Genomic DNA, 27,967 nt, shown 5'->3' on the forward strand with positions numbered 1-27,967 from the left:
TTTCCCCAGTGTCATTTGCACCCTCCGAGATCCCGCCCTCTCCCAGTCCCTTTGGAGAACCACTGGTCTAAATTCTGGCTTCTGTAAGACGCTTTGAGAGCCATTTCCCGACTAAAGGGGCCACAGTGTGTTTTTGTTATGTACTGAAGTTCTCACCCTGAGCCAGCAGGGGGATACTGTAGATAGTTTTCACTCAGGTCCACATATGCAAATAAGGGATTGAAAGTGACATTCAGTGATTGGATAGTTAGAGAAAGTTGCTACTGTTGCGTTGTAGTAGAGCTCTATATAAGCAGGCTGGCTGAACCCTTCAGTTCAGTTCAGGTCTGTGAATAAACAAGAGCTGTTTGAAGAATTGCTGTGTCGTCTGATATGTTCACCCACAACTTAACAGTTTTGCTGCAAGAGATTAACACTAGCATACACCTACTTCTCTGGAAATTGTTTTAGGCAGAAAACAGGTTGTGTGGTTGAAAACAGGTATATATTGAGGTTAATGTCACAAACGTAAGTAAAGTTATGGAACCTTAAGACTTGCTATACTTCTAGACAACAGTGCAATACTTTGCATGTCAACTCAGAAGTGAGACCCTGTGAATGCAATGGCTCTTACTCCCATGTTTAGTATTGCAACTTTAACTATATCTATAGGCACTGCTTAATATTCTGTTTTGATTAAAGAACTGTGTGGTGTAATGGTTATGATGCCAGACTAGGACTAAGGAAGCCTAGGTTCAAGTCATTGCTCAGCCATGTTCAGTTGGTGACCTTTGGCCAGTCAGTTTCTTAGCCTAACATGCATCACAGGGTTGTGAGGATAAAGTGAGGAGAAGGAACCACGTACACGACCCTTGAGCTACTGTGAGGAAAGATGGGATATGCATGTAATTAATAATAGTAATAATAATAATCCAGAGAAAATATGTGCTGATAGGCTAAAGATTAAATTACCAGTTAATTGTGTTGTATAAGGCAATAAGGTTCTATAACATACAGGCATTACATAATCCTACTTATAACTTCTGTTATAATATTTTGAAAGAAAAGCTTTGTAGAAAATTGTTAAATTTACTGTGGGTTTTTTTGTGCCACCTAATCAGACCTTGTTGAAACAGTTGATCCTTGCAAATGTCTAATAAATCCCTTATTTTCCTGACAGTTTTCCTTGGGATAGAAAATCACTATCTTCATACATTTTTTTATTTTTTCAAAGCATTCATATAGAAAACCATATATCTTTTTTAACAATTGGGGGAGGGAATACAAAATGAGAATGCAACAATGACAAAAATCTGCATGACAATATTATTTCATTAACTTACTTTTCTTCTCAGTAAGAGTACCATAAGGAAATAGAGAGACCTGCTGTACCAAAGCAAAGGCCCATCTAATCCGGCATCCTGTTCTCACAGTGACCAACCAGATAGAGGCCTACAGGAAGCTCACAAGTAGGACATAAGTGCAACAACACTCTCCCTGTCGTGAACCCCAGCAACAGGCACCAAGAGGCATGCTACCTCTGATGTGAGAAATAACATAGGCATCATGGATTAGTAAACATTTATAGTCTTATCCTCCATAAATTTATCTATTCACCCTTTCAAAGTTCTTTGCAATGAAACAGCAAATGCTGACCATAGCTATCTGACTCCTCCATCTGTTCCTCTACTACGGAAACAAGGCTGGTTTAATAGGCCCAATTACTTCCAATAGGTTTTTTTCTTTGAAATACAGGCAAGAGAAACCGTATCAGTCTCTTGAAAATACTTTTGGCTTCTTGATTTGGGGCACAAGCTTCCATTGCCACTATGTGACTTGAGAATTACCTGGGGTCTGAGGGAGCTGGTAGCAGTGTCCTGAAGGCACATCAGATGTGACAGTGACATGAAGACATTGCAAGATGCCAGGGCTGGCCCAAGATATGCTGCTGCCTGAGGTGAAAGGCAGGATGGTTCCCTGCTCCAGCTCCACCCCAGTTCAAATACAGAGGCTGACTAGACCACCCAATCTCCAGGCAGCTTAGAGGGCACAGATTGGTTTGTATGAAGCAGAGTCCCTACCACATCTTTGCTCTCCCTTATCCCAGCATCTGCTGCCTTGCGCTGCTTAAAATTAGGGCCAGCCCTGCAAGATGCAAGGTCTTCAGCAGGAAAAGTTAGGATAATCTTCCCCCCCAAAAATTCACATTGTGTTTATGTTATTATTGCAGTACAGTGGTGCCTCGCAAGACGAAAAGAATCCGTTCTGTGATTCTCTTCGTCTAGCGGTTTTTTGTCTTGCGAAGCAAGCCCATTGACGGATTAGCGGATTAGCGCTATTAGCAGCTTATCTGCTGATCGAATCAGTTGATAAGCGGCTTAGCGGCTTAGAAAAAAGGGGGGAGGGAAAAAACCCAGCAGGAACTCGCAAGACATTGTCGTCTTACGAAGCAAGCCCATAGGAAATTCGTTTTGCGAAGCACCTCCAAAACGGAAAACTCTTTCGTCTAGCGAGTTTTCCATCTTGCGAGGCATTCGTCTTGCGGGGCACCACTGTATATCTACTTAGAAGTAAAGACTCTTAAGTTCAATGAGACTCCCAGGTGTTTAGGACTGCAGCCTTAGATGTTAGCCACAGTAGCCTCCACCTGTGATTCATCTGAGGGAATTCCTTAATATTTGAAATATGTAATTATTTTCCATTTGCAGTTAAGGAAGGGGGAAAGCAAGTATAAAAATGTCACTGTTCTGTAGAAAGGTTATTAGCAGCAGGAGTGCTTGAACACATTTACCAAAGTTGTTAAGAGCTGCTCAGTATTGCAGAACAGGTGTTATACACAGAATATTAAAACATTTCAAAGCTCTTGGCACAGTTGTAACTGTTGTAAACATCATTGGGGTAGATGGTTTGAGAAAAGGTCTGTGCAAAATCTTGGACTCCTACCATCAAAATAATTGGTTACTCTAAAGATTCATTTGTTTAACCAAAGATTGGCAAGTGCTTTTTGTCACACAGTGATTTACATTACTGAGCGGAGTAATACAAATGGAAACATATCCTTATGAAATTTAAAAGCGCATCCAGAGGTTTTACAAGCCTCACCTTATGACATCCTCCACACCCCCTGTAAAGGAAAGGGAGTGTTTCAGGGCAGCATTTTGCTGTGGTGCTAGGAGGAATACTTAGGGGAAATTCAGCAACTCTTCCATGCACATAAAAGCATTGTTAGCATATTCACTAGGCTATTAGCAGGGATGGGGAACCAGTGGCCCTCCAGATATTGTTGGACTCCAGCACCTATCAGCCCCAGCCTGCATGGCTGTGATCCCAGCTATATTTACTTGGAATACGTTCCCACAGATTTAAGCAGAACTGAAGTGGAAATTCAAAGTGGTCTTAAGGAGACGATGCTACAGCACCACCACTAAAAAGAGTCTCATTTCTCCCTTCTAACCTTAAAGAATTAGTAGCTATGGACATACTGTATGTCTGGAGGTTTATTCATGGCACTTGAAATATGTTTTGACCACTGTATGATAATTATTTCAGTAACCCTATATGGCACAAGTAGGTAAATAGCACCTACTATTTCTGCATGTTATAGATGGGATAAAATGAGAATTTAAAGGCAAGGTGCATCACAGTACGCGCTGCTGAATTCAAAGCTGCCCCTGCAAACCCAGCATTCTGAGCTAACCATTTGCTAATTTTTGTCAAAGCCTGATTAGTGATAGCTATGCTCTGGCATAGCAAAACTCCCAATTGTTTCAGCAGACTCAAGATTCCAGCCTTTCTGTGAAACCCAAAACAGAAGTACGGGGGTGGGGGGGGAAGAGAGAGAAGAAAAGAGGGACAGAGGCTTTCAAGCAGGTGTCTGAAAAGGTTTCAGTTTGACTGAGTATGAGTTGCACTGTGCTGTGGATGACTTGATGAATTCCAGTTTTCAAACACTCACTTTATGCTGGTTTCACATCAGGAAAACCTGATTCACAGCTTACCTGGAAACACCACCAATGGGATGTAAACTGGTGTGCATTAGTTAAAACCACATACATGGCACTTCTCAAGTCATTAAAGTAAGACTAGACATACATTTCTGCATGCGTCCAACCATAAAACACCTCCTGCTTTACAGTGCCGTCCTAACTTATGTCTACTCAGAAGTACTGAATTCAGTGGGGCTCATTCCCAGACAAATGGTGTTAGGATTGCAGCCCATTCATCTCCTTTCCGATCTGGTAAGGAGCCAATCCTTGATGCCTGAAAGTTTTCCTTTTCAGTTTCCTTGTCTTCTCCACATCATGCCATCTCTCAGCCATTGCCGAACACTAGACATGACAAACTCCACTTGATCTATTAAGGCAACTGTTGTGTTTCTTTATACTGTTCTCCAGGAGCATGTGAAGGAAATTGCATTTTATGAATTTGTTGCATTATGAAATGTTGCATTTATGAAAGCACAGGGTGGGTGGAGGAAAGGAGCTGTCTCAAAGGGATAGTGTCAGTGGGTGGAATTAAAGAGAGAACAAGTAGGAAGAGGATCCTGTAAGGAATCCCATATCACTTCAAGAAGCAGAGCTTATCATTCATGTTGTGAGTAGCCTCTCTTGTCTACTTCTAATTTCCTTTTTGTTTTGACCTGTTTCCTAACTGAGCAGTCAGTCAGGCACAAGGTGGCCTTAACCCTACCCTGAAGGGCAAAACACATATATTTGACATATGCACACAAATTCTAATACTGTTAAGACAAGACTTCAGGTTTTTTCTTTTTAGATGTCCTTGGACTAAAACGCTGAAGGCCATTTTGCTTTCCTTTCAAAAGGCCTTGTATTGTCCCTAGTGGTTCTGTCTGTTCCTTGTTGGGAGAAATTTCAAGTGTTCCCTTCCTCAATGCTCTGTAGCTGCAGTCTTTGGCCAACGTGGGTCCTGCCCCCACGCCGGGCACCAGCGTTGCCGCCTGTCACAGTTCGCACTGGAAACAGAGAGCCAGGTAAAGCGTCTCCACCAAACAAGGTGATCCTCACGTCTGCCTCAATAGCTTTGGCCAGGCTGGATGCGTAACTGTCCAGAGACTTATGAACGTCAGCTTTTACCTGGAGAACAGAGTTCTTTGCTGCTTCTGAACAGAGAAAACAGACAGTTTAGAAGAACATATGGAAGCCTTGCCCACAAGGAACTATTTGTAGACTTCATACACAAAGTAGTTTTTCAGTGGATCTATTAATATAGATAATTTCAGGATTCTACCATGGAATAACATAATAATTCTAAAACTAACCAAATGGAGAGTCAAAGCAAAGCAAATGCCTGATATTTTAATAAAGACATCTATCCGTAAACTTAAACTACAGTGTATTGGCAGCAGATATTGAGGCTGCTTGCAAAAGTCATCTAAATGGGGGGGAAATGGTTCTGAATTAAACACTGACTTCAGTAATAATAACAACAGGACAAATACTTGTATCATTGTTTTTATCCATGAGCTAACAAAACACCTGCCCATGCCTGGTCTTACTGGTAGCACAGAAATTACAGGTTATTATTTTATTCAATATCTGCAGCACCAGGTCTGTAAGTTGCCCTTGAACAATTTCCTTAACTCAGGTCCCATTTTATTTTATTGTCTTCTGTGTCTTATCCACAATCTATAGCTCCCCTATATGGGTCCCCTGTTTTTAAAGTAGTTTTTATCCTTCTTTACTGTATGTTTCACCCCTTGGCTTTTTGCATGTTATTCCTTAGCTTCCATTAGTGAAGAACAGCTGCCATGCTAAAGTATAGCTTAGCAAGATGCGAACGGTTTAGTGAAACCTGATCAAGCTTAGTCACCGCCTGAAGTCACACATTCCTTGCCAGCCTCCCCTGCTCCTTCACTACCTGGAGGAATTTGGAAGCTTCCACCTTGGATTGACCTCAGTTTGTCATGTCATCTAGATCTGGAACAATGGCTAATACTAAATATGGTTAGTTTTAAACCAACTGGTTTCAGTAACTAGAGTTTTGTTGGCATGTTTGAAACTAGCCATAGTTAGTGCTAACCATAGTTCATTGGTTCAGATGACACACTACACCACAGGTGAACCAAAACCTTCCAAGTTGAATATAGTCAAGTACTGTACACAGTGCTTTTCTTCTAGAAAAAATGTGTCAGTACTGTGTACTGTTGATTACCCCCAGAAAAAAAGCACTGACTGTACACCTTATGTATTGGCTGAAAGGTAAAAAGGTAAGGTAAAGGGACCCCTGACCATTAGGTCCAGTCGTGGCCGACTCTGGGGTTGCGGCGCTCATCTCGCTTTATTGGCCGAGGGAGCCGCTGTACAGCTTCCGGGTCACGTGACCAGCATGATTAAGCCGCTTCTGGCGAACCAGAGCAGTGCACAGAAACACCGTTTACCTTCCCGCCAGAGCGGTACCTATTTATCTACTTGCACTTTGACGTGCTTTCGAACTGCTAGGTTGGCAGGAGCAGGGACCGAGTAACGGGAGCTCACCCCATCGCAGGGATTCAAACTGCCGACCTTCTGATTGGCAAGCCCTAGGCTCTGTGGTTTAACCCACAGCGCCACCTGCATCCCTGCTGAAAGGTAAAAGTAGTAAATAAATCGTGTTTCATCCAACATCTCTTTTCTTCCACCTTATGTCTCATAGCTGTAAGCTATTTTGACAGAGAGCTGTCTGGTTTTTAACACTTGAATAGTACACAATAATATTTTAAGTGTTTTCTGTCTGCTTTGGACTAAAATACCCAGCCTCAGCACACCTTTAGTTTGTTCCACTTCATCTTCAAAAGTCACAGAACTCCTCCGTCGATGGGGATAAAGGCAATGTGGGTGATGAACTCCATCAGAACTATAGTCTTCAAGCAGCATGACATCTGTTCCTAAAACAAGACCATGGCTTGTACAGTTAATTTATGGAAGAATTACTATGATGAATACGTGCAAAAAAAAATGGGAGGAGGCATTCTGCTGGGTACAGAGGTCCCAAGCCATGGAGGGCTATATAGATCAAGACCAGCACCTTGAATTGCTAAACACTGTTACCAGCAAGTGCCACCAGTTTCTTATAATAATAGTTTCTCACATCTTGGGAAATGCAAGTGAAATTTTAAAAAAGGAAGAGTTACCTGAATCCTGAGAGCAGCTGAATCCTGTATCGCCAGTGCTGCTGCTGTGTCCTAAAGTCCTCTCACCTGCCATGAGAGCTGTGAGATGTGGAGAGAGTCCCAAATCTGCAAAAAAAGACCTTCAGCATTAGCAAACTACATCCTGGAGAAGTGCAGGGAGATTTAACAAAAGCATCTTCCGAAGCTCCCACGACTTATTATCCAGCTGTTTGATTTAGCCAACAGCTAAACTGCAGCATCTGTACTGAGAGTTAATGAAAATGCTGCTACAAGTATGTTTGCATAATCCAGAGTTAAACACCAAATGATAGGAATACCATCTCCAAAGGAGAAATCAAAGACGGGGAATTTATTCCTCTCCCTTTCAGTGGTAGTGGGATCTGAATGTTTCCCTGTCGACATGAGCAACCGATGTTTAAGTAACCTTAACTAAAACATTTGAGAGACTACTAATATTTCTTCAACATCACCTGGCAAGCATAAAAATAATAAAAAGGCAACAAGCCTTTGGGTGAGAAAGTCGTATTTAGAGAAATCATACCATAAGCCATACCACCATGCTTTATTACCTGTGATCCTATTAGAAATACTAAATAATCTGGATGTCCTTTGCCGTTGAACAAATGATTCTCTGTAGTACCGGTCTCCAAAGCACATTCCCAGCAACTCTTTGCGTACCGTTTTATTCCAGAGTCCATAAATCAAAGGGTGGCAAATAGCACTCGTAAAAGACAACCAAGTTGCCAGTGTCTCCAAAGCAGGAGAAATGCTGTCTTTCCCCCAAAGCGCCTCGGATGTAATAACCACCATATAAGGCCCCCATGTGATTACAAAAGCACCAATCACAACCAAGATCGTTATCAAAGCTTTGCATTGATTGGCAGAATAAACGACTCCTTGGAAAGCGTTCCTTCGGCTGCCTGACGAGGACGTTGAAGTGCTGGAGTTTTTCCTCCCATTCCTTTGGGTGTCTTCCTCTGCGATGACCACGCTCCCACAGTGAATCTTCCGCGCTTTAATCCTGGCCACGCGGAATATGAATCCGTAGCAAATCATCATGACTAAGAAGGGCAGCAGCGCGCACCAGATCTGCCAAAAGGCAGTGTAGCCTGCTTCTTTATGCCACGCGGCCACACACATCCATTTGAACTGGTCAAACTCTAACGAAGACCAGCCAAAGAGCGGAGGAAGGCACCCGATGAGGGAATGCAGCCAGACGTACAGAAGGGCAACAACAGCTCTGTTACCTGTAATCTTCATTGGGTAAACCATCGGGTACAGGACAGCGTAGTACCTGAGGAAAAATAAAAGGAGGTTTCAGCAACCTTACAAAGCATGCAGTAAGAAGGGGAAATGAGTCATTTCTTTGAAAAACTTGCTCTCGGTTATTTGAAACTCGCCCCAGTAATCAACCAAAGGGGCAGCTTCTACAGATACAGCTATTGCATGGTTTGGAGCTCAAAGGACACACAAAGTGATGATGCTAAAATATAAATTGTACAAATCTGTCATTATTGTGCAGTTTTTAATTAGGTGTGCTGGAGCACCAGCTGACATTTATGATGTTACATGAATGTGCACACTAAATTTAGTGCATACTAAATTGATTTTTGAATTCTGAATTTATTGTTATTCACGTTTTATACTGTATTTTATGCTGTTTTTTGTTGCATCAATTAAGTGTTTTAAATTTGTTGTTAGCCGCCCTGAGCCTGGTTTTCTGAACCGGGAAGGGCGGGGTATAAATACAAATTTATTATTATTATTTATTATTAGGTACAGGGGAGGGTGCTGTCCAACTCAGACGCTGCTTGCAGGCTTCCCACTGTAATCTGGCTGGCCGCTGAGAGAACAAGATGCTGGATTAGATGAGCCATTGGTCAACCCAACTGGATTCTTCTTATGTTCATATCCTGTTTCCTAGAGTGGCCAGCTAGATGTCTTCTGGGAGGCCCCATAGAGGAATGGTTCTGTCTGATCACTCTTTGATGCTTGTAAGGTAAAGGTAAAGGGACCCCTGACCATTAGGTCCAGTCGTGACTGACTCTGGGGTTGCGGCACTCATCTCACTTTATTGGCCGAGGGAGCCAGCATACAGCTTCCGGTGCCACCTGCACTTGTAGACTCCCCCAAAAGTTTAACCCACAGTGCCACCTGCGCTTGTAGACTCCCCCAAAAGTATTTTCTGTCAGGACAATCTTGTCCTGTATTACTTTAAGCCGGGTCTCCCTCTCTGCACAGGTGTATTCTGGCTTGTCTTTACTGCTCACCCACATCCCATCTGTAATGTAAGCAGCTGGATAGCTCAGTTGGTTACAGCCTGGTGCTGATAACACCAAGGTTGCAGGTTTGATCCCCATAAGGGACAGCTGCATATTCCTGCATTGCAGGGGTTGGGCTTAGATCACAGGTGTCAAACACAAGGCCCGCGGGCCGAATCCGGCTCGCCAGACCTCGTCATGTGGCCTGTGTAGCCGCCGCCAGCCTTCACCTTTTATTCTCACTTTTTTTTTTTGACACAAGAAAGCCGCCTCTTCAGCGCATGCGCGGCAGCCTACAAGCCAGAGAACGTCTGCCCTCTAGCGGCGCCGGCCATTCTACACAGGAAACCTCCACTTTACATGCATTCAGGAAACCTCCCACTTGTTTTTATATTGAGCGCATGCCATCCTGTAATGTGACAGATCCAACGGCTGCCTGAACCCTTCTCTCCTGTACTGTAAGTCCTACAGATACAACCGGCCCTTTGAGGGTGACGAAACTGCTGATGCGGCCCCCGATGAATTTGGGTTTGACACCCCTGGCTTAGATGATCCTCAGGGTCCCTTCTGACTCTGTGATGCTATGATTCTATGACAGCATACCGGTCGATTGCAATGAGTCCGAGAGTGAGCATACTGGCCGAGCTGATCAGCATGTAGAGCAGGGCAGAGAAGTTGCACCAAACGACTCCGAAGATCCATTCCCGCCGGATGGAGCTGGTCACGACGAAAGGAAGCACCAGCACAGAGAGGAGGAAATTGGACAAGGTCAGGCTGAAAACAAACTTGTTGCTCAGAGTGAGGAGGTACGACTTCTTGTAAAGAGTGAGGACGATCACCAGGTTTCCTAAACAAATGAAAATGGTGATGACAATAATAGCAATGGACTCTGTAACTCGGCCAGCTCCGTCTTCCAGCACTGTAAGGTTCCCTGAAGCGTTCTCGTTGCTGAGAGGCGAGTTGATGCTCATTGTCGGAGCGTCCTGTTTTGGAGCAGCCAGGACATGCTGGACACCTGAAAAAGAAGAGATACTATATATATTCTTTGCCAATGCAGGTGGAGACTTACTGGCAGATTTTTCACACTCAGTGTCTGTCCTATTCTCTTGAGGAATGCTGCATATATACCATATTGGCCCAAAGGTAAGTCACACTTTCCCCCCAAAATTCCGACTGTGAAAAGTTAAAGTGTGGCTGATATTTGTGACCTTACGATATCGCTGCTGAAACAGCTGCCCACGTCAGGGGTGCGGGACAAGGCTGCCTGTCCCAACCGTGGCTCCCAAGCTTTGCCCGAACCACCAGAAAGAAGGAGGAAGGGGGGGGAAGGCCACCAGCAAAGCGGCGTGGCTCCCCCACCAGGAAGCAGCCCAGGAGCGCAAGGGAATGGTGCGCAGCCCACCTGCCGCTCCCAAGCCTCCCCTGAGCTGCTGTAAGGAAGGGGGAAGGCTGCCAGCAAAGCAGTTACTGTATTAGGCAGCGGGCGACCGTATGGCCTTCAGTGGTGAGTGTGCTTGTTTGGGACGGGTGCTTTTTGACCCCCCTTTTGATTCCCCCCACCCTCCCTGGGCAAGCCTCGTGCGTGTTCCTCGTTGTGTGACTGTGCTTCATTGGGTGGGTGCCTTTCGGAATCCCCCTCCCCCTCCAATTTTAAGGGTGCGGCTTATATTCGGGTATTGTCTATTTTCCTTCCCCCCCATCAATTTTAAAGATGGGGCTTATATTTGAGTGCGGCTTATATTTGGGCCAATACAGTAGGTAGTGGGGGATGTCTCAATTGGGAGGAACAACTCAGTGTAAACAAACAGCCACCTTGCCCTGAGGTGAAGGAGAAGAAGCAGAAACAGCTTGATGAGCTGCCACCACCCAGTTCCAAGGGGTGTAACTGCCCTCCTGCAATTGAAAAAAGCTTCTTCGAGATTAGCCTCTTCTGTTTTATTATAAAGTTTTATTGATCATTATTGTTTTAATATTCTACTGAAAAGTGGCACCCATCACCATTTGGATCCAGAGTAAATTTGTTGAGCACACTTCACATTGAAATTTATGGGACTTCAATTCTAACCCTACTTACCTGGGAGTAAGCTCCATTGAATGCAACGGTACTTACTTCCGAGCAGACATGGTTAGGCTTGCACTGTTAGCCTCCAATGTTTTTTCAGTATTTCCCTGACATTTCAAGAATTTCAACCAGCTATAGTAGCAGTAGCAAAATTGAGGCGGCAATGAGTTGAGAGTTCATTGTATGGGTAACAGATCTGTCTCACAGTGACTATTGTGTATCTAATTGCTTGGTACACAGATAATTCTCTATTTCCCTTTACACCAATTAAATCTGTCCTTTGAGTAATAACAATAATCAGCAGCAGGGTTAAGTACATAACACTTATTGCATTCCACACAAGTAGATAGCTAGTGATAGGAATATCTCCCTGTTCTAGCTTTTAAATGGAAGCAGGGATTTCTGCCCACAATCTGCAGTACCTTTCTCTGTTGAATGAGCAATAGTGTGCTCAAGAATTCCGAAAGGTTTTACACATGTAGGGCAGTAGCAATTCTTACTCATCAGGAGACTCAAAGCATTTTCATACATTTAGAAAGGACCAGACTACTCCCTCCATTGGTTACCGCTGGTACCCTGAGCAAGCTGCCCAAAGGTCTGTCAATCAGAGGTATGATTCTAGTCAAATGCAAGCACTTTCTAAGATCCGGTGACATCAACTGGGGGAAATTAATCACTTGCTTAATTCTCACATTGAAATCAATGGGATTTTAAGTGCTCAACATTAGTTTTGCATGTACACCACAGCACAGTTTTTCATGCAGGGACACAAATGCAACCTTTGCCCTTTTGCTCTGGATCTATTAATTAATGCAGAACATGTAATACCACAGTTCAAAAAGGGGTCTACTAATACAGATCAGAAATCCTACACTGTATATCAGCTCTTTTCATCCACAAAAAAACAGAACAATTGGTTCCCTCTTTCTTGTGGTGCAGTCCTGTTCGTGTGCAGAAATGTAATACAGTACTATAAAACGGGTAACTAGCTGATGTGGTGCTCTCCAGATGTTGTAGCCAATGGTCAGGGATGATGGGAGTTGTAGTCCGGAACAGCTGGAGGGCACCATATTGGCTTCCCTTGCTATGAACCATATGGGCAAGACCAATCATGTGAGCCTTATCTTCAAATATCTAAAAGGCTGTCACATGGAAGACGGAGCAAGCTTGTTTTCTCCTGCTCTGGAGGGCAGGACCTGAACCAATGGATTCAAGTTACAAGAAAAGAGATTCTGAGTAAACATCAGGAATAACTTTCTGAAAGTAAGAACTGTTGGGCAGTGGAACAGACTCCCATGGGACGTGGTGAACTCTCCTTCTTTGGAGGTTTTAAAGCAGAGGTTGGATGGCCATCTGCCATGGATGATCTAGTTGTGATTCCTACATTGCAGGAGGTTGATGCTCCTCAGAGCCCCGCCCAACTCTACCAGTCTAGGATTCTTTCCCCAAGTGCATTGCTTCATTCACACGTTTGCTAGCGACACGGGGTTCCACCACGAGGCAGCAACTCGCTTCCCGCACAATTGTGTGTGTGTGAATCAATGGAAGCCGTCTGTGATCTTAAGCAGGCCTAGAGTTGCATGCATCAAACGACGGATTCGGGCAATGAAGCTTCCCCATCTCATTCGCTTTTGGGTGTGAGATCTGGGGATCCCCGTCTGCCCAAGATCTCGTCACCCGTCGAAAGCAACCCAAACGCAGAGGAGGCCGTCGGTTCCGAGTCCCCCACTCCCTGGATGCTCTCGACACGCCACCCTGAGAAGTGGACGAAGCCCTCCGCTTCTCCCCAGCCGTCTTTCCGCCTTGTATTCCCCCAGTCCCCGCAGCTGCCCGCACCCAGCCGGGCTTTTTTCATTTTTGCTCCGTGCAACCGTCTTTGGAGCCCAGCCCTTTTTCTCTGGAGCTGCCACCCGTGGAGGCGTGGAAGGGGCCGTGGCGGCGGCGGCGGGGCTCTTCGCGCGCCTCCCTCCCTCGCCCGCCTTGCCAGCCGCGGGGAGAGACAAAGCCGGTTCTGTTCCGCATCCGCGGAGGCCTCGCCAGTTCGGGGGCCGCCCAGAGCCCGCACAGGGGCCGGAGGGTCCCCCTTCGAAGAGGCGGCCAGCCGGGACCTCCTCTCGTACACAATGGCCCCTCCATTGCGCGCGCGCGCTCTCGCTCTTGCGCGCACCTTCCCTTCATCCCGGGCTGGGGCGCGGGGAAGAGAGACCCACTCACCGTCAGACCCGGCCGATCTCCTCCTGCTCGACCGTCCAGGGCCAGCGGAGTCAGGTTACCGCGCCCAGGACCCCCCACAGCCGCCGCCGCCGCCGCCAGACTCCCAGAAAATGCGCCCGACCCCCTTTCCTCCCCGTCCATCCTCCCAGCTAGTCTTCCCCATCCCGCCAGTCCCCGTTTCGCTCCTCCCATTCCCCCACCCGCTCCTCCCCTCCTTTGTCCTTCCCCAGTTTGCTGCCCCTCTTTTCGTATCGCCTCTTAATCTTTCGCGCTCGCGAGGGGAAAGAGAGCCACGGCTCCGCGCTTGCCTGCGAGTCAGCGCCGTGCAACGTGAGGAAACGACGCCGAGGCTCGCCCTGGGCAAAAGTGCTGCCTTGCCTTTTAGAGACCAGTCGGTTTACTCGAAAACCAGCAGCTGGGAGATGTTCCTAAGCAGTACTCTGGTTCACCGCCAGTATTAAACAGTTTATATTATATAGCTGTTCTCCCCTCCACCCTCAGGATTCCTGTCTTTCACACTCCATAAACTTTCTCTCTCCCCTCCATTTTGCTGTGCAGCAGACTCAAAACTCAACACGGAGAGAGATAGGAAGAGAAAGGAGTATTTGTGGGAAAGGGATGGAATCCACAGTATTTTAGGGAAAGATCAGAACAGCACACAAAGCTAACTTTGCAAAAAGGGCTTTCCTTCAATGACACAAAGCACCTTCAATTAAGTTACAGAATTCAGCAGGTTTTCCAACAGTTTGCGTCCTAGTCCATCAAACTAAAGCAGAGTTAAGGAACCTGCTTAATTTCATGCAGCCCTTGGAGTAATTTCAGAATGTTGGTGGCAAAGAGAGGAAAGGAGAAGCCGGTGGAAGAAAAGAAGTTGTTCCACCCAGTTTTGGTTCCAGGCCTGCCCACCTCTGGAATGCAGCCCTGGAAGATGACTCCTGAGGGATTCAAGTTGCCCACGCCTGGGCTAAATTCATCTGACTGATCCAAAATGAATTAAGCTGAGAGCCAGTGTGGAGTAGTGGCAACACTGGCTTCCTCCAAAGAATCCTGGGAACTGTAATTTACTCTTCACAATCCCCAGTGCCATTAACAAACTACAGTTCCCAGGATACTTTACGGGAAGCCATGACAGCGGTGTAAATATGCTTTAAATGTCTGGTATGGATGTGTCTGGCTAGGATTGGGAAGATCTGGAAGCAAAGCTCAGCTCGGGCATGAAGCTCACTGGGCAAAATCTCTTCCTTTACCTATTTCACAAAGCTTTTTAGAGAGAGAAACTTTATTAATTTTTAAAATAAAGACAAAATAAAAACAACATCAAAGTTCTATATCAGCAAGGGGAGAATAAGGAAAACTACAATGGATAAGAGAAAGGTAAAACAATTCCCTACATTAATCCATGTGATGCATCTTTTATAATCACAATACAAGGGATTGAGAAATCACTTAATCCTATTCTTCTAGAACATAGTCTCTCTACAAACTTAATTGGACCATTATCTATGTTCCATCTCTGTTGTATTGATGTATATATATAAAAAATTGACCAAATAGCATAAAAATGATCCGATTTAGATTCTCCCCTAGTTACCGTACTTTTCTTTGATATGTAAGATGCTCAGAGAGAGCTATATCCCGGACTCTACCAAACCAATAATCAATGGAGAGAGATGAACAAGTTTTCCATTTGCTGGCCATTGACATTCTTGCCACCACTAGTAATAGATAGATGAGTGTCTCCTGTTGCACAAAGTTTTAAGGATGAAAAGGCAGTAAGAACTGTGTATATCACCCTGAACTCCTTTGGAGGAAGATTTTATAGTTGTCTTACAGTTGAGTTACAAATTCTACACACACACACACAAAAAAAATCCTTCCAGTAGCACCTTAAAGACCAACTAAGTTAGTTCTTGGTATGAGCTTTCGTGTGCATGCACACTTCTTCAGATACTTCTTTGGGGTTGTGTATAGCATGGATTTCGTGTGCATGCACACTTCTTCAGATACTTCTTTGGGGTTGTGTATAGCATGGATTAGCAGCTAGGCTTGTGAGCTGTTGGAAGACGACTGGATCTGGCAGCTTCTGAGTACATATGGGTTACTTTTGTATAGCTGAGTAACAGCAACATGTAAAAATGAGTTTCAGCTATTCTACAATAAGAAGAACCATATTATTTGTGAGATTAAACATTCTTAAATTGTTTGAAAAAAGAAAACTTATGATGTACAGTAAATGGAGAAGAGTCCTGTGTAATATCTATAAATATGTATCTGGACTCAGCCAGTCCTGGCTGTAAGAATAAGGCTACTGCGAACACTCAAGAGCTGGCCTAATTTCATCTCTGAAATGTGGAAGAGTAAGATAAACATGCGTTCTAGCCAAAAGAAAAATCCTTTTGCTCACTGGGTGAGCTTGCTATATATCACTGGGTGTTGGAACAGAAAACTCTGTGGGTGGGTGTTTCCTAAATGCAGTTAAGCTGCTGGCAAGTGTTAGAAGACACAGAAAAGTTAAAAGCAAGTATTTCGTGCATGTAACATTTGATTGGTTTTGTTAATAAATGAAGAATTATGATGAAGTGTTTTGTTTATTTGGTGTCTTTCCTTGCTCTTCTCTACCCACATAGCTCTATCCAACTGGCAGAATTTAAAGCACCACTTCATTCCCTATTTAGATTAAATGATTTAGAGAGTAAATAGAAACTGTTAATTGGGCAGTTGAAGGAACAAAGGTAAAGTATGTGCTTGGCCAGAAAATGAGAAGATAACATATTTTTGATGAATGTTTGACACAGAACTCTTATGGAACAGAGGGATATGGAATATGAGGGTGGAGTGTCCACTGAAGGATTTTGCCACACCCTGGGCAGGGCACCTTCATCTGGCCATCCCTTAGCCTGGACAACAGTTGCTGCTCCTTGTTCTCAGGGGAAGGGAAGTCCAGTGTGCTGAAGTGAAAATGGAAGAAGGAAGAGAAGAAGCTGCTGGCTCCCCCCATCCCCAGAGGAACATAAGAAATTGCCATATACCAAGTCATTAAACACTGATTTATAAGTCGTCCACAACTCACTACCATAAAGCAGCATGGTTAACAGGCAAGCCTGGTTGACCTTGATCTTGGTTGTTAGCATCACATTCTCCCACAGCCTTTTGGAGAGGCGAACCAATGCCATAGCTGCCTTGCCAACAAGCTTGTCCTCTCAGTGACGTCTATGCTGGCTTGGTCACATCCGCAGAATGGAAGATGGCAGGATCCCCAAGGACGTGCTCCACAGGGAGCTGGCTTCAGGCACTAGGCCGGTTAGCAGGTCAACTCTGTTACAAAGAGTTGACTGTGAGGGGAGAGACTTCATCAGGCAAGGCCTCCTTCCACCTGCCTTGCCCCACCCTCAGGCCCTGGGTCTCCTCATAAGGAAGCTGTGCCTGGAGGAAGAACTGGGAGGGGAGAGACTCCATCAGGCAAGGCCTCCTTCCACCTGCCTTGCCCCACCCTCCGGCCCTGGGTCTCCTCATGAGGAAGCTGTGCCTGGAGGAAGAACTGTGAGGGGAGAGACTTCATCAGGCAAGGCCTCCTTCCACCTGCCTTGCCCCACCCTCAGGCCCTGGGTCTCCTCATGAGGAAGCTGTGCCTGGAGGAAGAACTGTGAGGGGAGAGACTTCATCAGGCAAGGCCTCCTTCCACCTGCCTTGCCCCACCCTCAGGCCCTGGGTCTCCTCATAAGGAAGCTGTGCCTGGAGGAAGAACTGGGAGAGGAGAGACTTCATCAGGCAAGGCCTCCTTCCACCTGCCTTGCCCCACCCTCAGGCCCTGGGTCTCCTCATAAGGAAGCTGTGCCTGGAGGAAGAACTGGGAGGGGAGAGACTCCATCAGGCAAGGCCTCTTTCCACCTGCCTTGCCCCACCCTCAGGCCCTGGGTCTCCTCATGAGGATGCTGTGCCTGGAGGAAGAACTGGGAGGGGAGAGACTCCATCAGGCAAGGCCTCTTTCCACCTGCCTCGCCCCACCTTCCAGTCTCTGCTTCTCATTTTGTATTGTATTATGTTGTGCACTGTGGTTTGCTCTTGTTTTATTGATTGGAGTTTAGAAATTACTTATTGTAGCTGTTGAGTGGATTTCTGTTTAATTTTGAAATGCTGATATTTAATATTATTCTATATTATTTTAATGAATGTTGAATGTTATTTTATTTGCATATTGTATATTGTATTATGCATATTGTCTTATTTATATGATGTTAGCCGCTCTGAGCCTGGCTTTGGCTGGGGAGAGCGGGATACAAACAAAATTTATTATTATTATTATTATTATTATTATTATTATTATTATTATTATTATTATTAAATGTGACATGAAGGGTGGCAACATTAACCATGCCCTGTGTGAATCCCCTGCAGACAACCACAGTGCCTAGAGAAAGACAGGTTGTGTATCTACAGCAGTGGCAGCAGTTCTCAACTCGTGGGTCCCCAGATGTTGTTGGACTACAACTCCCATCATCCCTGAGCTCTGGCCTTGCTAGCTAGGGGTGGTATGGGATGGGAGTTGTAGTCCAACAACATCTGGGGACCCACAGGTTGGGAAAGGCTGAACTAGAGGGAGAGTAACTACTGGGAGGAGCACAAAGAGAAGCAACACAATGGTGCGCCTATAGTAGCATAACCAGAAGCCTTCATCTACCCCACTTGCAACAAAACATATCTCTCCTGTATCAGTCTCTACAGCCACAGGAGGCACTGTGACTCTGCATCTGTTTTGACTTTACCAGCTAAGGTGCACTCTTCCACTGTCTCCAGAGACCGACAGATGCCAACAACATGATTTATACAACGTAAAAATAAGGACCTAGTGCATTCATTGGCCAGACTACTGAATAGTGAGAGCAAATTTAGTTCTTAGTGCTCAGTTGGGTATCATTCTGACTGCGTTTATATCTTGCAAGAGCTAGGTTTGTTGTTAAATGAAAACTAAACATTCAGACAAGGTGCGTTTGAATTTCCTCCAGGGAGTCAGGTCCTCCTGTGGCTACAGGGCTGCATAAAAAGCAGATATTCAACAGATGCAACCCCCATGTCTCCATAAGGGGAAGACTGCACCAATTGAAGTTGTGCCTGCAACACAGCCTTTAAAGGCATGGGAGCCTCTCTACTACTTTTTTTTTTTAAAAAAAACAAAACCCTGTGCATCTTTTGGGTAGACACAACGATTCTGTCAAAACATTGCACCTATGGGTTACATACACTCCCGGGATATTTCAAAACTACACAGCAGGTAGAAAATGAACGGTCATCACTTTAAGCATGTCACTTTCTGTTTAATTTCTGCTTTCTCTGAGGCTTTGGAGAGGGCAGAAACTCCGCACCCACCAACCCGGTGTAACCCCTGCGAAGAAAACAAACGAGCCTCTCATCCTTGTTTAGTCTCTTTTGCCCTTTGCATGGGATTTGGGGGAAAGGGGGCGCAACTATTTCAAGCGCCTCGTCGACAAAGGGCCCCCTTGCTTGAGTTTCCCCACTGATTCACATGCATTTGCCCCGCACATGGGAGACGGCACCGACTTCAACCAAGAACCGGAAATGTTACTAGCGAAAGACTGCAGCCTCTTTGCAAAGCACATGTGATGAACCCGGAAGCGGAAACAGGGTTCTTTCTGTTTCCGGTGGCGGCTGCTTGGGGGAGGGGAAAAAAGCAACAATAGACCCCGCTACTAATTCAGCCGACGGCTCCTTTTCGGGACTTTCCTCCTGGAAGGGTGTCCGGAAGTCTCTCCCTCTCCCGCTTCGCCCTCTCTATGCTACTTCCATCGCCGCCAACATGATGCCCGTATTCAAGAGCAGCCGGAGAGACTTCACTTTCGGGCCGTGGAAGCTGACGGCCGCTCGGACCCACATCATCAAGTCGTCGGAGTCCGAGAGGTGCGAGGCGGGGGGCGGGGACGCTAGGGAACACTGTCGCCAGAGCCTTCGCTTCTGGGTCGGCCGAGCCCTTCAGGTTGCAGCGGGCCAATTCGGATGGCCGGCGGCTTTTATTGATGGGATTTCAATGAAAACAAGCCCGGAAATCTCCCTGGGCGGCTGAAACGTAAAGTGACCCCCCCCCCGACCGACAGCCTTTTCCATTTTCCTAAAAATCCCACCTGAGCCCAAGTGTGCAGAAAGCAAATGCTTTGCAAGGAGGGCGGGGATGCTTTTAAGGTTTCTGAACTGGCATGCTGTTTTAAGTAATCAAGTTACAAGTGGTACCTCGGGTTACATACGCTTCAGGTTACACACTCCGCTAACCCAGAAATAGTGCTTCAGGTTAAGAACTTTGCTTCAGGGTAAGTACAGAAATTGGGCTCCGGCAGCAGCAGGAGGCCCCATTAGCTAAAGTGGTGCTTCAGTGCTTCCAAAGTGACATAGCTTTTTTGTTTCCATGCAGAATAGCTGAAGAACTACACATGCCTTGTGTTCCAGAAATGATGTTTGGAGACAATGTCTTAAGAATTCAACATGAATCTCTCTTTGGAATAGAGTTCAATGCAACTGATGCCTTAAGATGTGTAAATAACACTCAAGGTATGGTTAAAGTTGCCTGTGCAGAGGAGTGGCAAGAAAGCAGGTAATAAGATATAAGATTAATCTAATCTAATATGACAAATTAATACGTCCAGATACTTTGGAGCAATAGCTTAGATTTTTACTTTTTATGTCACCCACGTGAGATGTAACCTGGATAAATGCTTAATGCTTGTCACTTTCCCCCTTAACACAAATAACACGTTATTGTACATTTTCTCTTTCCCTCGAGTCACCGTTTTTGAGATCGTGATGTAAGGGAACCACCCACTAACAATATGCTTATTACTTCTTGAGTTCACAACTTTAGTTATGATGAAATAGGTTTCTGACATTTCTGCCTGCTAATACAGATGTGCTAGCTGACAACTTTGAGCAAAAAACTTGAGCAATTTTTTATGATTTCTGATCTAGAATAAACAAAACTGATATTGTACAGCTGATAATGTTATGTCAATCTTCAGCATCTCTAGGAATTTGCAAATATACAGGTGACATTTCCATAGCCTCTATAAAAAACCGGGTCTATCTGTAGAGATCCTTTGGTTCTGAAACTGACATTCTACATAGTTGTGTATCTTTTCCCTTGAGGTCTGAGCCTGAGCACACAAAGGAAGTTGTTAAACCATATGACTGGACCTATACAACAGATTACAAAGGAACTCTTCTAGGTGATACGTTACAGTTAAAGGTACGTTCTTAAATCTGCTCTTAATGGCTGCGTACTTTGTAGTACTAAGCAGTTAAACAATCTCTGAAGAGCACTCTTAAAAAAAACCCCATAACTTTTAAATTATTTTGCCTCTTCCAGGTCTCTCCTACAACAGAACATATAGATACAGAGAAACTAAAAGCCAGGGAACAGATTATGTTCTTTGAGGAAATCCTTCTGTTCGAAGATGAACTTCATGATCATGGAGTTTCAAGCCTGAGTGTAAAAATAGTGAGTTTGGTCACTTTGTACATGTTATATCTTACAGTAGGAAATGTCTTTAGAGTTTGACTGAAGGAAAAAATGAAAAGGTGTAGTGCCCCAACTTACATTTCTTTCTCTCTGTTAAAGATATTCCTTTAATATGTCAGCTAGTCCCCCCCCCCCGCCCAGCCAACAGAAGCTCAGTATTATATTGGTTTGTGTACAGTACTTGTAAATTGCTTAAAAGCATATTTTGATATTAAGCAATATAATAAAAAATAACCAGTAATGATGGGCTGGATGCAGTTTCCACCCCAACTTTTGCTTTGCTTAAGACTTTGAGACAGGAAGGATCTAGCTTATGAGGTTCCATTAAAAGGACAAGATAAGATCTTGTAAAGCCTATTCAGATTCAGTTGAAGTTCTGTACTGATATTAACTTGATACTAACTTGTAGTTGGCACTTTATTATTTTTGTGCAATCTGAGATGCCGTCTGAAGATTTAAATCTGAGTTTCTGATAATAATTACTTTGTAACAATGTATATTCTGTAACACTAAAGTTGTGATTGGTATGCATGTTGTTGTTTTTGTAAGACTTTGTATTAAAACTGAGTACAGGTCAGACATTTTAGTTAAGCTTTACTCTTGCATAATATTTACATTTTTAGAGGATAAATATCCACAAGAAAGTATTTTAGTTGAACGGTGGAAAAAGAGCTACACACTGAAGTTTTTATTAGGACAAACGCCGGCTCTCTCGACCTTTAGAGCGAGATGAGTGCCGCAACCCCAGAGTTGTCTGCGACTGTACCTAACGGTCAGGGGTACCTTTACCTTTTAAGAGCAAAATATTGTAGATGTGTGCAAGTGCAAATTATTTTTCCTGTTTTTCACAGAGGGTAATGCCTTCAAGCTTCTTTGTGCTCTTGAGGTTTTTCCTGAGAGTTGATGGTGTGCTTATCAGAATGAATGATACAAGGATTTATCATGAGGTAAGGAAATCCTAATATGCTTATTTTGTTCTGAAGACCATAAAATGGTTAATATTTAGAAATGAAACGCCATATGCTGTGATTTGTATGTTTGTTATTATTATTTATATTGTCTAGCCAAAGCCATTACAAAAGATATAAATATATATATAGAGAGAGAGTGCTCTTTAGCGATATCATGATAGATGCAGGAAGATGGCTTCCTATTTCTTAGGAATTGTCAATCTAGTTTGAGTAGGTTCCTGGAGTCTTAAGAAGACTAAGTACAGACTTCTCTGCACATGATTTTTGTCCCCTTAGAACTGTGCACCCTTAGTAGATTTATGCAAGGGCATGGGGGGGGGGCAGTTGCCCTGGAGTAAACATAATCTCTGGTTTCCTAGCTTTCTTTTTTTAAAAAAGAGTAAGTTCCTAGCATTTGTAAATCTTGTGATATGAAGCAAAATGTACAGTCCCTTTTTTTTGGGGGGGGAAACTAAGTTGCTCTCTCCCCCTTCAGTGTTCTCCCTCCCCCCTAAAAATCCTGCAGGTGCCTATGGATTCATAGTCATAAGTACTGATACGGAATCTTGAAGAAGAAATGCCTTTAAACTAAACTATTCAGGTTCATTTTTAAACACATACTGCTTTCCATACCCATCCTAAAGCAGTTGACAACCTTAAAAGACAATCCAGTAAACAAAAATTCAAAATGAATAAACAAAAATACGCATTGCAATAAATGCAAATTAATATACAAATTAACATTTGTCAAGTCTAGATGTCAAGTTCAACTGTCAAGTTTCATTCATGCAATGGAACAGTATCTGTTAAACTAGACAAAATAATTCTGTCACTCACAAATGATATGGAAAGATTGCTTAGGTATTATTTCAAATTAGTCTTGCTAAGATTCCACACAACCTGGGTAATATTCATTACTTCAAGGATATTGTTGGTGAAAAACACAATTGGTACATTCCTTGTTCAGATTTGTAGATTGGATGATGTCAGAAACTCACCTTCATTGAAAATGATAGCAATTTAAGGTCTGATGCAACAGATTTCTATTTTAGTTTAGTCTAAATGGTAATGGGAAAAGCATGTTCTCACATCCAGCCGTCTGCATTGTCAACTTACATTTAATTTCTGTGTATTAAATTCACATGTATTGAAAGTAAATCTGGGAATCTGATGTGAGATGTGGTAGTGCCCCCAGTTCCAGTCACCACACAGAGGCAACTTAAGCTCCAAAATAGTTTACTGCTACGGAAGATAAAGCTTCTGTAATACAGTTTTGGACGTTGATATATACATACAGCTTGTAGGCTTTGCAGATACAGATCTATACAAATACAAAATATTTCTGTTGTTCCAGCAATACAAGATGCAATACAGACTCTGAGTCAAGTACAGACTCACTGACTGACAAATGAACTGATATACCTTGGGCACCTATATAGTTGGCACTGGGCAGTTGCCATAGCAACTGGTTTGGCTGACACTGCACCTGTTGGCTTATCTCATACAAGGAGTGATTTGTGCCCATGACGGGAATTAACCTCTTCCCCATGACCAGTCCTTCCAACATGTCTGTCTGTAGAATCTTATATTATTTTATGCAGTTACATTTCAGCTGTTTTCTTTCTTACTAGGCTGATAAACACTACATGTTACGGGAATACACCTCGAGGGAAAGCAAAATATCAAGCTTAAAGGTATTAACATTTTAAGCATGAGCATCTTTCTCTTGTCAGTGTTGGCAACGTCTTGATGCAAATTGCTTTTTGATAGGGCACTGGCAGATGCTACCTTTCATGAGCATCTACAAGGTTTTATTACCAGGGAAATTAAATTTAAAAATTATTTCGTGTAGTAAGACCTTTTTTATTAATAGTTGTTTTTTTACTGAGCTTTAGTCTCCAGGGTAATGCACTTTTTCACTACCTGGACATTTTTCTCAAGCTGCCCATTTATGGGAGAGAGACTCGCTTTGAAGCAGAAATTTGGTAGTGTTAACCTGTGTAAAGGTTATATAAACAGTATGAATAACTAATTCTAATTTAAGTTCCAACAGTGCCCCTTTTAAGTCTGTATAGATATGTTTTCTCTTTGGCTGGGTTCTGCATAATTCTTTCTCTTTTGGTTTTAAGCATGTTCCTCCACCCCTTTTCACGGAACCTAATGAGGTTGCTCAGTATTTACCTGTCAAGGAGAACATATGTGAGAAGTTGGAGTTCCCTGAGAATTTGCATCCTGAATCTGAAGCAGCACCAGAAGGCACTTAAGTGGGATCTCCGTAATTTTGTGGACTTGAAACAGACCTTGTTCTGGAGACCATGTAATGCCTCGGTCGTTGTCACTGAAGATTTATACAGATCTATTTGGATGTCTGACTAAAATTTCTGTAGCTGTGGATGGGCAGGAGCGGGGAGCTAATTTCAAACTTTTGCTAATGTTTTCGTTGTGTCTATTTCAAATGTGTCCTGGAACTGGTTCTGGACTGGAGTTACCTGACATTGGAGAATAAGCCCACAAATCACCAGTAATTCTTTTGAAGCCTACAGCATTTCAAGAAAGTTTAGTGGGTTTAGGAAAAATCAAGACTCATTCATAAGCTCGAACAGCTACTAAGAACTTTGTTTTAACATAGTCTTTGTTATACAAGGGCTTTGTTTCATAAGATTCCTAGGACAAAGCACATTGGTAAGTTTTTGGATCTCAGTGGATGGTATTACTCTTTTAATCAGTTGCATGGTGTCTGTCTTTAAATAAGAAATACATGAGAAACACTATTTGGCCTGGTTCACATGCAACATTAAACCGTAGTTTAAAATAAACTGGTTTTGCATAAATGAGCTTTCCCTGGCTTCTGTCTGTGGCACACAGAGGAGGAAACAAGCCTGGGTTGGACATGCTGGAACATGTGACCCTTTGCTTGTGATTTGATTCTTGCCAAACCATGAGTGGTAAACGAAGAAGAAACCTTGGCTTCCACTTATGGTTGGTGTAGCTTAGTCAGAAGTGGTGGGTGATTTCATGGGTGAAATAACGACGTGTAAAGTATGGTTTAATTTGGTATGCGAACTAGGCTGATGCCTTCTAAATGAAACTAAGGGCAGCACTGAGTGTTGTACACTGCTCATGGAGCAAGATTTTACTTTCCTACCCAAGCATACCTCCAAAATCTCACCCTCTGGAGAAAGCTGAGGATGCTAGAGGGGCTACAACGAGGAGAAGGGGAATGTGAAGTCCTGTTGTGTGAGCAAAAGTCTGTTCCACTCTCACAGACATCATTAAGTACAACACAATGACCATTTCATAGATCTTGGAAAAGCAATTTAGCAAAAGTTTGGAGGCAAAGTGGAACTCGGTTTGCAAATTGGGGCTTTCTTTGCTCCTCACCCTACATTCCTCCAAAAGCAAGTCCCGAGGACTGAGGGTCCCTCAAATTGCAGTGGAACAGAGGAATTGGGAAAAAATGGACAGGGCTTCCACTGTGCATGCAGAAGTCCCTTTTCCATTTGTGAAAGATATCTTTGGATCCAAGTCAAAGAGTTGCATAATCAGTTTGGTCCAGTAGTGTTTCACGGTAGGTTGCTTTCTAACTGTTTTGATGGAGTTGGTTCTTAAGCAAGCTAGGCATTTTTAATAGGGAGTAATCGTTGAAATGGATTGCACAGTACCATATTCTTGGTGAATGTTACCTCCCATTAAAAAATTATAATCCTGGGAGTTAATATTGATTGCATTGCCAGAATATGTAAATTCATAAGATTCCTTTATATGGTGTCAGTTATTTACTTCGTAGTAGTCTACTTCAAATATGTTTAACTTGTAATTTTAAGTTATTGATATTTTAACTTAAAACAATTACAAAGATATTCATATTTGTGTTCTGAGAGTACTCTGCTCTGCTTCCAAGCCCTTTTCCTGCCTTTCTAATGAGCTACATATTTTGGATGAAAACCTGTGTTTCATGTGTTTTGTTCTGGTCCTGTTGTTTTTTTCTAATAAGAAAAGAGATTAATTGTACTGCTTGCAGGAGATGGGGGAAGTGTGTTGTGTGTTTTCCCACCCCTCCAAAGGAAAACTTAAGTTGGGATTTCCACCCCTCCAATGGCAGTGGAAGTTTAGAGATATCCTGCTAATAGCATATGCATTTCTGCTGCCATGACAGTATTTTATCGGTTTCACATGATGGTGAAGAGTCTGGGTAACTGTTTCAGGCTTGCTTGTTTTTCTGTGCCACCAATTCATTTTTCAGTAGTGAGCAAGAATTTCTTTTTCTATTACACTTTCCCCCACTTCTAAAACCTATCTGCTTTGGAGTTTCAAAGCAGTCAAATGCTATGCATGTTTAATAGGAGTTCCCTTGAACATTGTAGGACTTATTTCTGAGTAAACACACATAGGATCGGAATGCTGAGTTTTAAAGGTGGATACCAAAGGATCAATGGTAAAAAGGTCACCACTGAACATACCTGCATATGGAAGACCTTGACTTCATGCAAATCACTCAGTGATGCAGTTTGCACTGCAAAGCGATTCTTCTAAAGAATTGAGTATGTATAACCTGTAAATAACATGCATGTGTCGACACCACAATTTATGCAGATGGTCAGCTCATTCTGTAATTCTTAGGAATCTCTCAGTTGCTCATACTGTTAATTTTGTTGTGGCTACCTTTCTCTTATTTCATTATTACCAGTCATATAATAAACAGAACAAAGATGATGATTGCTTGACCTGGGGAAGGAACCTGGGTGAAAAAAGATACAGAAAGTTGAAGGACAAAGGAAGGACAAGCAAGTCTCTTGTGCTAAAGATACCCTCAGTATCTTTAGCACAAGTCCTATTGAAATGGAGGGAAATTGCCCTTTCATTTCAGTGGGATTTGTGCAGAAGCAGTTTTAAGATTTTCACACACAAAGGCCTCTCATATTGTCGTTTAGTCAGCCAAATAAGTGATGGTTTGTACTATAACCAGCTGTTGCTAAATAAAAATGTACGCCACATTTTAATCTCTCAACTTCCAGTTGTCTTTACTGTGAGAAAGAAATATTTTCCTTAAGTAGCCTGGTAATAACATTAGATTGATCCAAAGCTCTGTTGTAGGAAGGGGAAACTGGTTCAGCTGTTCAATTGGACTCCAGTTCCCATCAGCCCTAGCCACTGTGGCCAAGGATCAGGGCTGGTGGGAGTCCTGGTAGCAACATCTTTAGGGTCACAGGCTCACTTCCACCTCCCTTATGGCGTCCATAAATTCTACAAGTGGGATTGTATTCTGTTAACTACCTCGATGGCCAGCTATTACAAGATCATATGTGGAAGGGAATGTATTGACCGTTTATATGCCTGGGTTAAAACTGGGATACCACTTAAACACCCTGTTTTCTCCCCCATGTGTTATTTTGCATACTATACCCTAGTGCTGTACATCTAGAAGACAGAAGATGGCACTGTCATCCTTCAGTGAAAGGAGCAGATGAGCAGCTGTGGATCTTTACATTTAGTCACATCTTGTTTAGCATTAGGCAATGCATATTGGCATCTAACATGAACATTTTAAAATGAGTAACTGCACAATTAGGTTTGCGGCCAGTGTGGCGTTGCCATTTCACCCTTCAGTCCCATGCTATGGTCCAGACAAAAATCATGAGAATCGCTATTTATGTATGTTAAGAAAGCTTTCAGTGGGGCAACCGTTAAAACATTTTAATGATGGGTAGCGTGTATATGCTACAACCACATTTACACACTGGCCCAAACTACTGACACTTTTTAGTACAGTAATTGGGTTTTGATTTTAAGGAACAAAAATCTGTCTGGGGAAAATACTCTGAAAAAGATATTCTAAGCCATAGATTTAAATTT

General features: G+C 43.4%; 2 protein-coding genes across 3 annotated transcripts; one reads left to right on the plus strand and one right to left on the minus strand.

Moving 5' to 3' along the window:
* Nucleotides 1-4,543: 4,543 nt before the first annotated feature.
* On the minus strand, nucleotides 4,544-13,778 carry GPR161 (G protein-coupled receptor 161). Of its 2 annotated transcripts, none has more exons than XM_081199400.1 (6): nucleotides 13,646-13,778; nucleotides 9,973-10,384; nucleotides 8,356-8,402; nucleotides 7,109-7,213; nucleotides 6,743-6,862; nucleotides 4,544-5,098 (listed from the first exon to the last, which is right to left on the minus strand). In XM_081199400.1, the coding sequence occupies exons 2-6, from the start codon at nucleotides 10,338-10,340 to the stop codon at nucleotides 4,851-4,853; spliced, it is 888 nt and encodes a 295-aa protein (XP_081055526.1). In that variant the 5' UTR covers nucleotides 10,341-10,384; nucleotides 13,646-13,778; the 3' UTR covers nucleotides 4,544-4,850. The 2 variants fall into 2 exon arrangements, with proteins under 2 accessions (XP_081055526.1, XP_081055525.1); XM_081199399.1 differs by having other exon boundaries at nucleotides 7,678-8,402.
* Nucleotides 13,779-19,286: 5,508 nt separating this feature from the next.
* Nucleotides 19,287-27,122, plus strand: TIPRL (TOR signaling pathway regulator). Its single transcript, XM_081197746.1, has 7 exons — nucleotides 19,287-19,558; nucleotides 20,064-20,243; nucleotides 20,792-20,891; nucleotides 21,012-21,143; nucleotides 22,016-22,111; nucleotides 23,746-23,808; nucleotides 24,244-27,122. Exons 1-7 carry the CDS (start codon nucleotides 19,458-19,460, stop codon nucleotides 24,376-24,378), a joined length of 807 nt encoding a protein of 268 aa, XP_081053872.1. The 5' UTR covers nucleotides 19,287-19,457; the 3' UTR covers nucleotides 24,379-27,122.
* The last annotated feature ends 845 nt before the right edge of the window (nucleotides 27,123-27,967 follow it).

The sequence above is a fragment of the Podarcis bocagei genome (assembly GCF_964188305.1).
Source record: "Podarcis bocagei genome assembly, chromosome: 6".
NCBI classification, from domain to species: Eukaryota; Metazoa; Chordata; class Lepidosauria; order Squamata; family Lacertidae; genus Podarcis; species Podarcis bocagei.

Bases quoted from the DNA above. Each gene is read 5' to 3' on its own strand.
- GPR161 (XM_081199399.1), bottom strand. From the start codon at position 10,340: ATGAGCATCAACTCGCCTCTCAGCAACGAGAACGCTTCAGGGAACCTT. The intron at 7,214-7,677 runs GTAATAAAGCAT...CTTTTTTTGCAG, and splicing joins TATTTCTAATAGGATCACAG to ATTTGGGACTCTCTCCACAT. The intron at 6,863-7,108 runs GTAACTCTTCCT...GTCTTGTTTTAG, and splicing joins CAGCTGCTCTCAGGATTCAG to GAACAGATGTCATGCTGCTT.
- TIPRL (XM_081197746.1), top strand. From the start codon at position 19,458: ATGATGCCCGTATTCAAGAGCAGCCGGAGAGACTTCACTTTCGGGCCG. The intron at 20,244-20,791 runs GTAATAAGATAT...TTTTCCCTTGAG, and splicing joins GAGGAGTGGCAAGAAAGCAG to GTCTGAGCCTGAGCACACAA. The intron at 23,809-24,243 runs GTATTAACATTT...TTTGGTTTTAAG, and splicing joins GCAAAATATCAAGCTTAAAG to CATGTTCCTCCACCCCTTTT.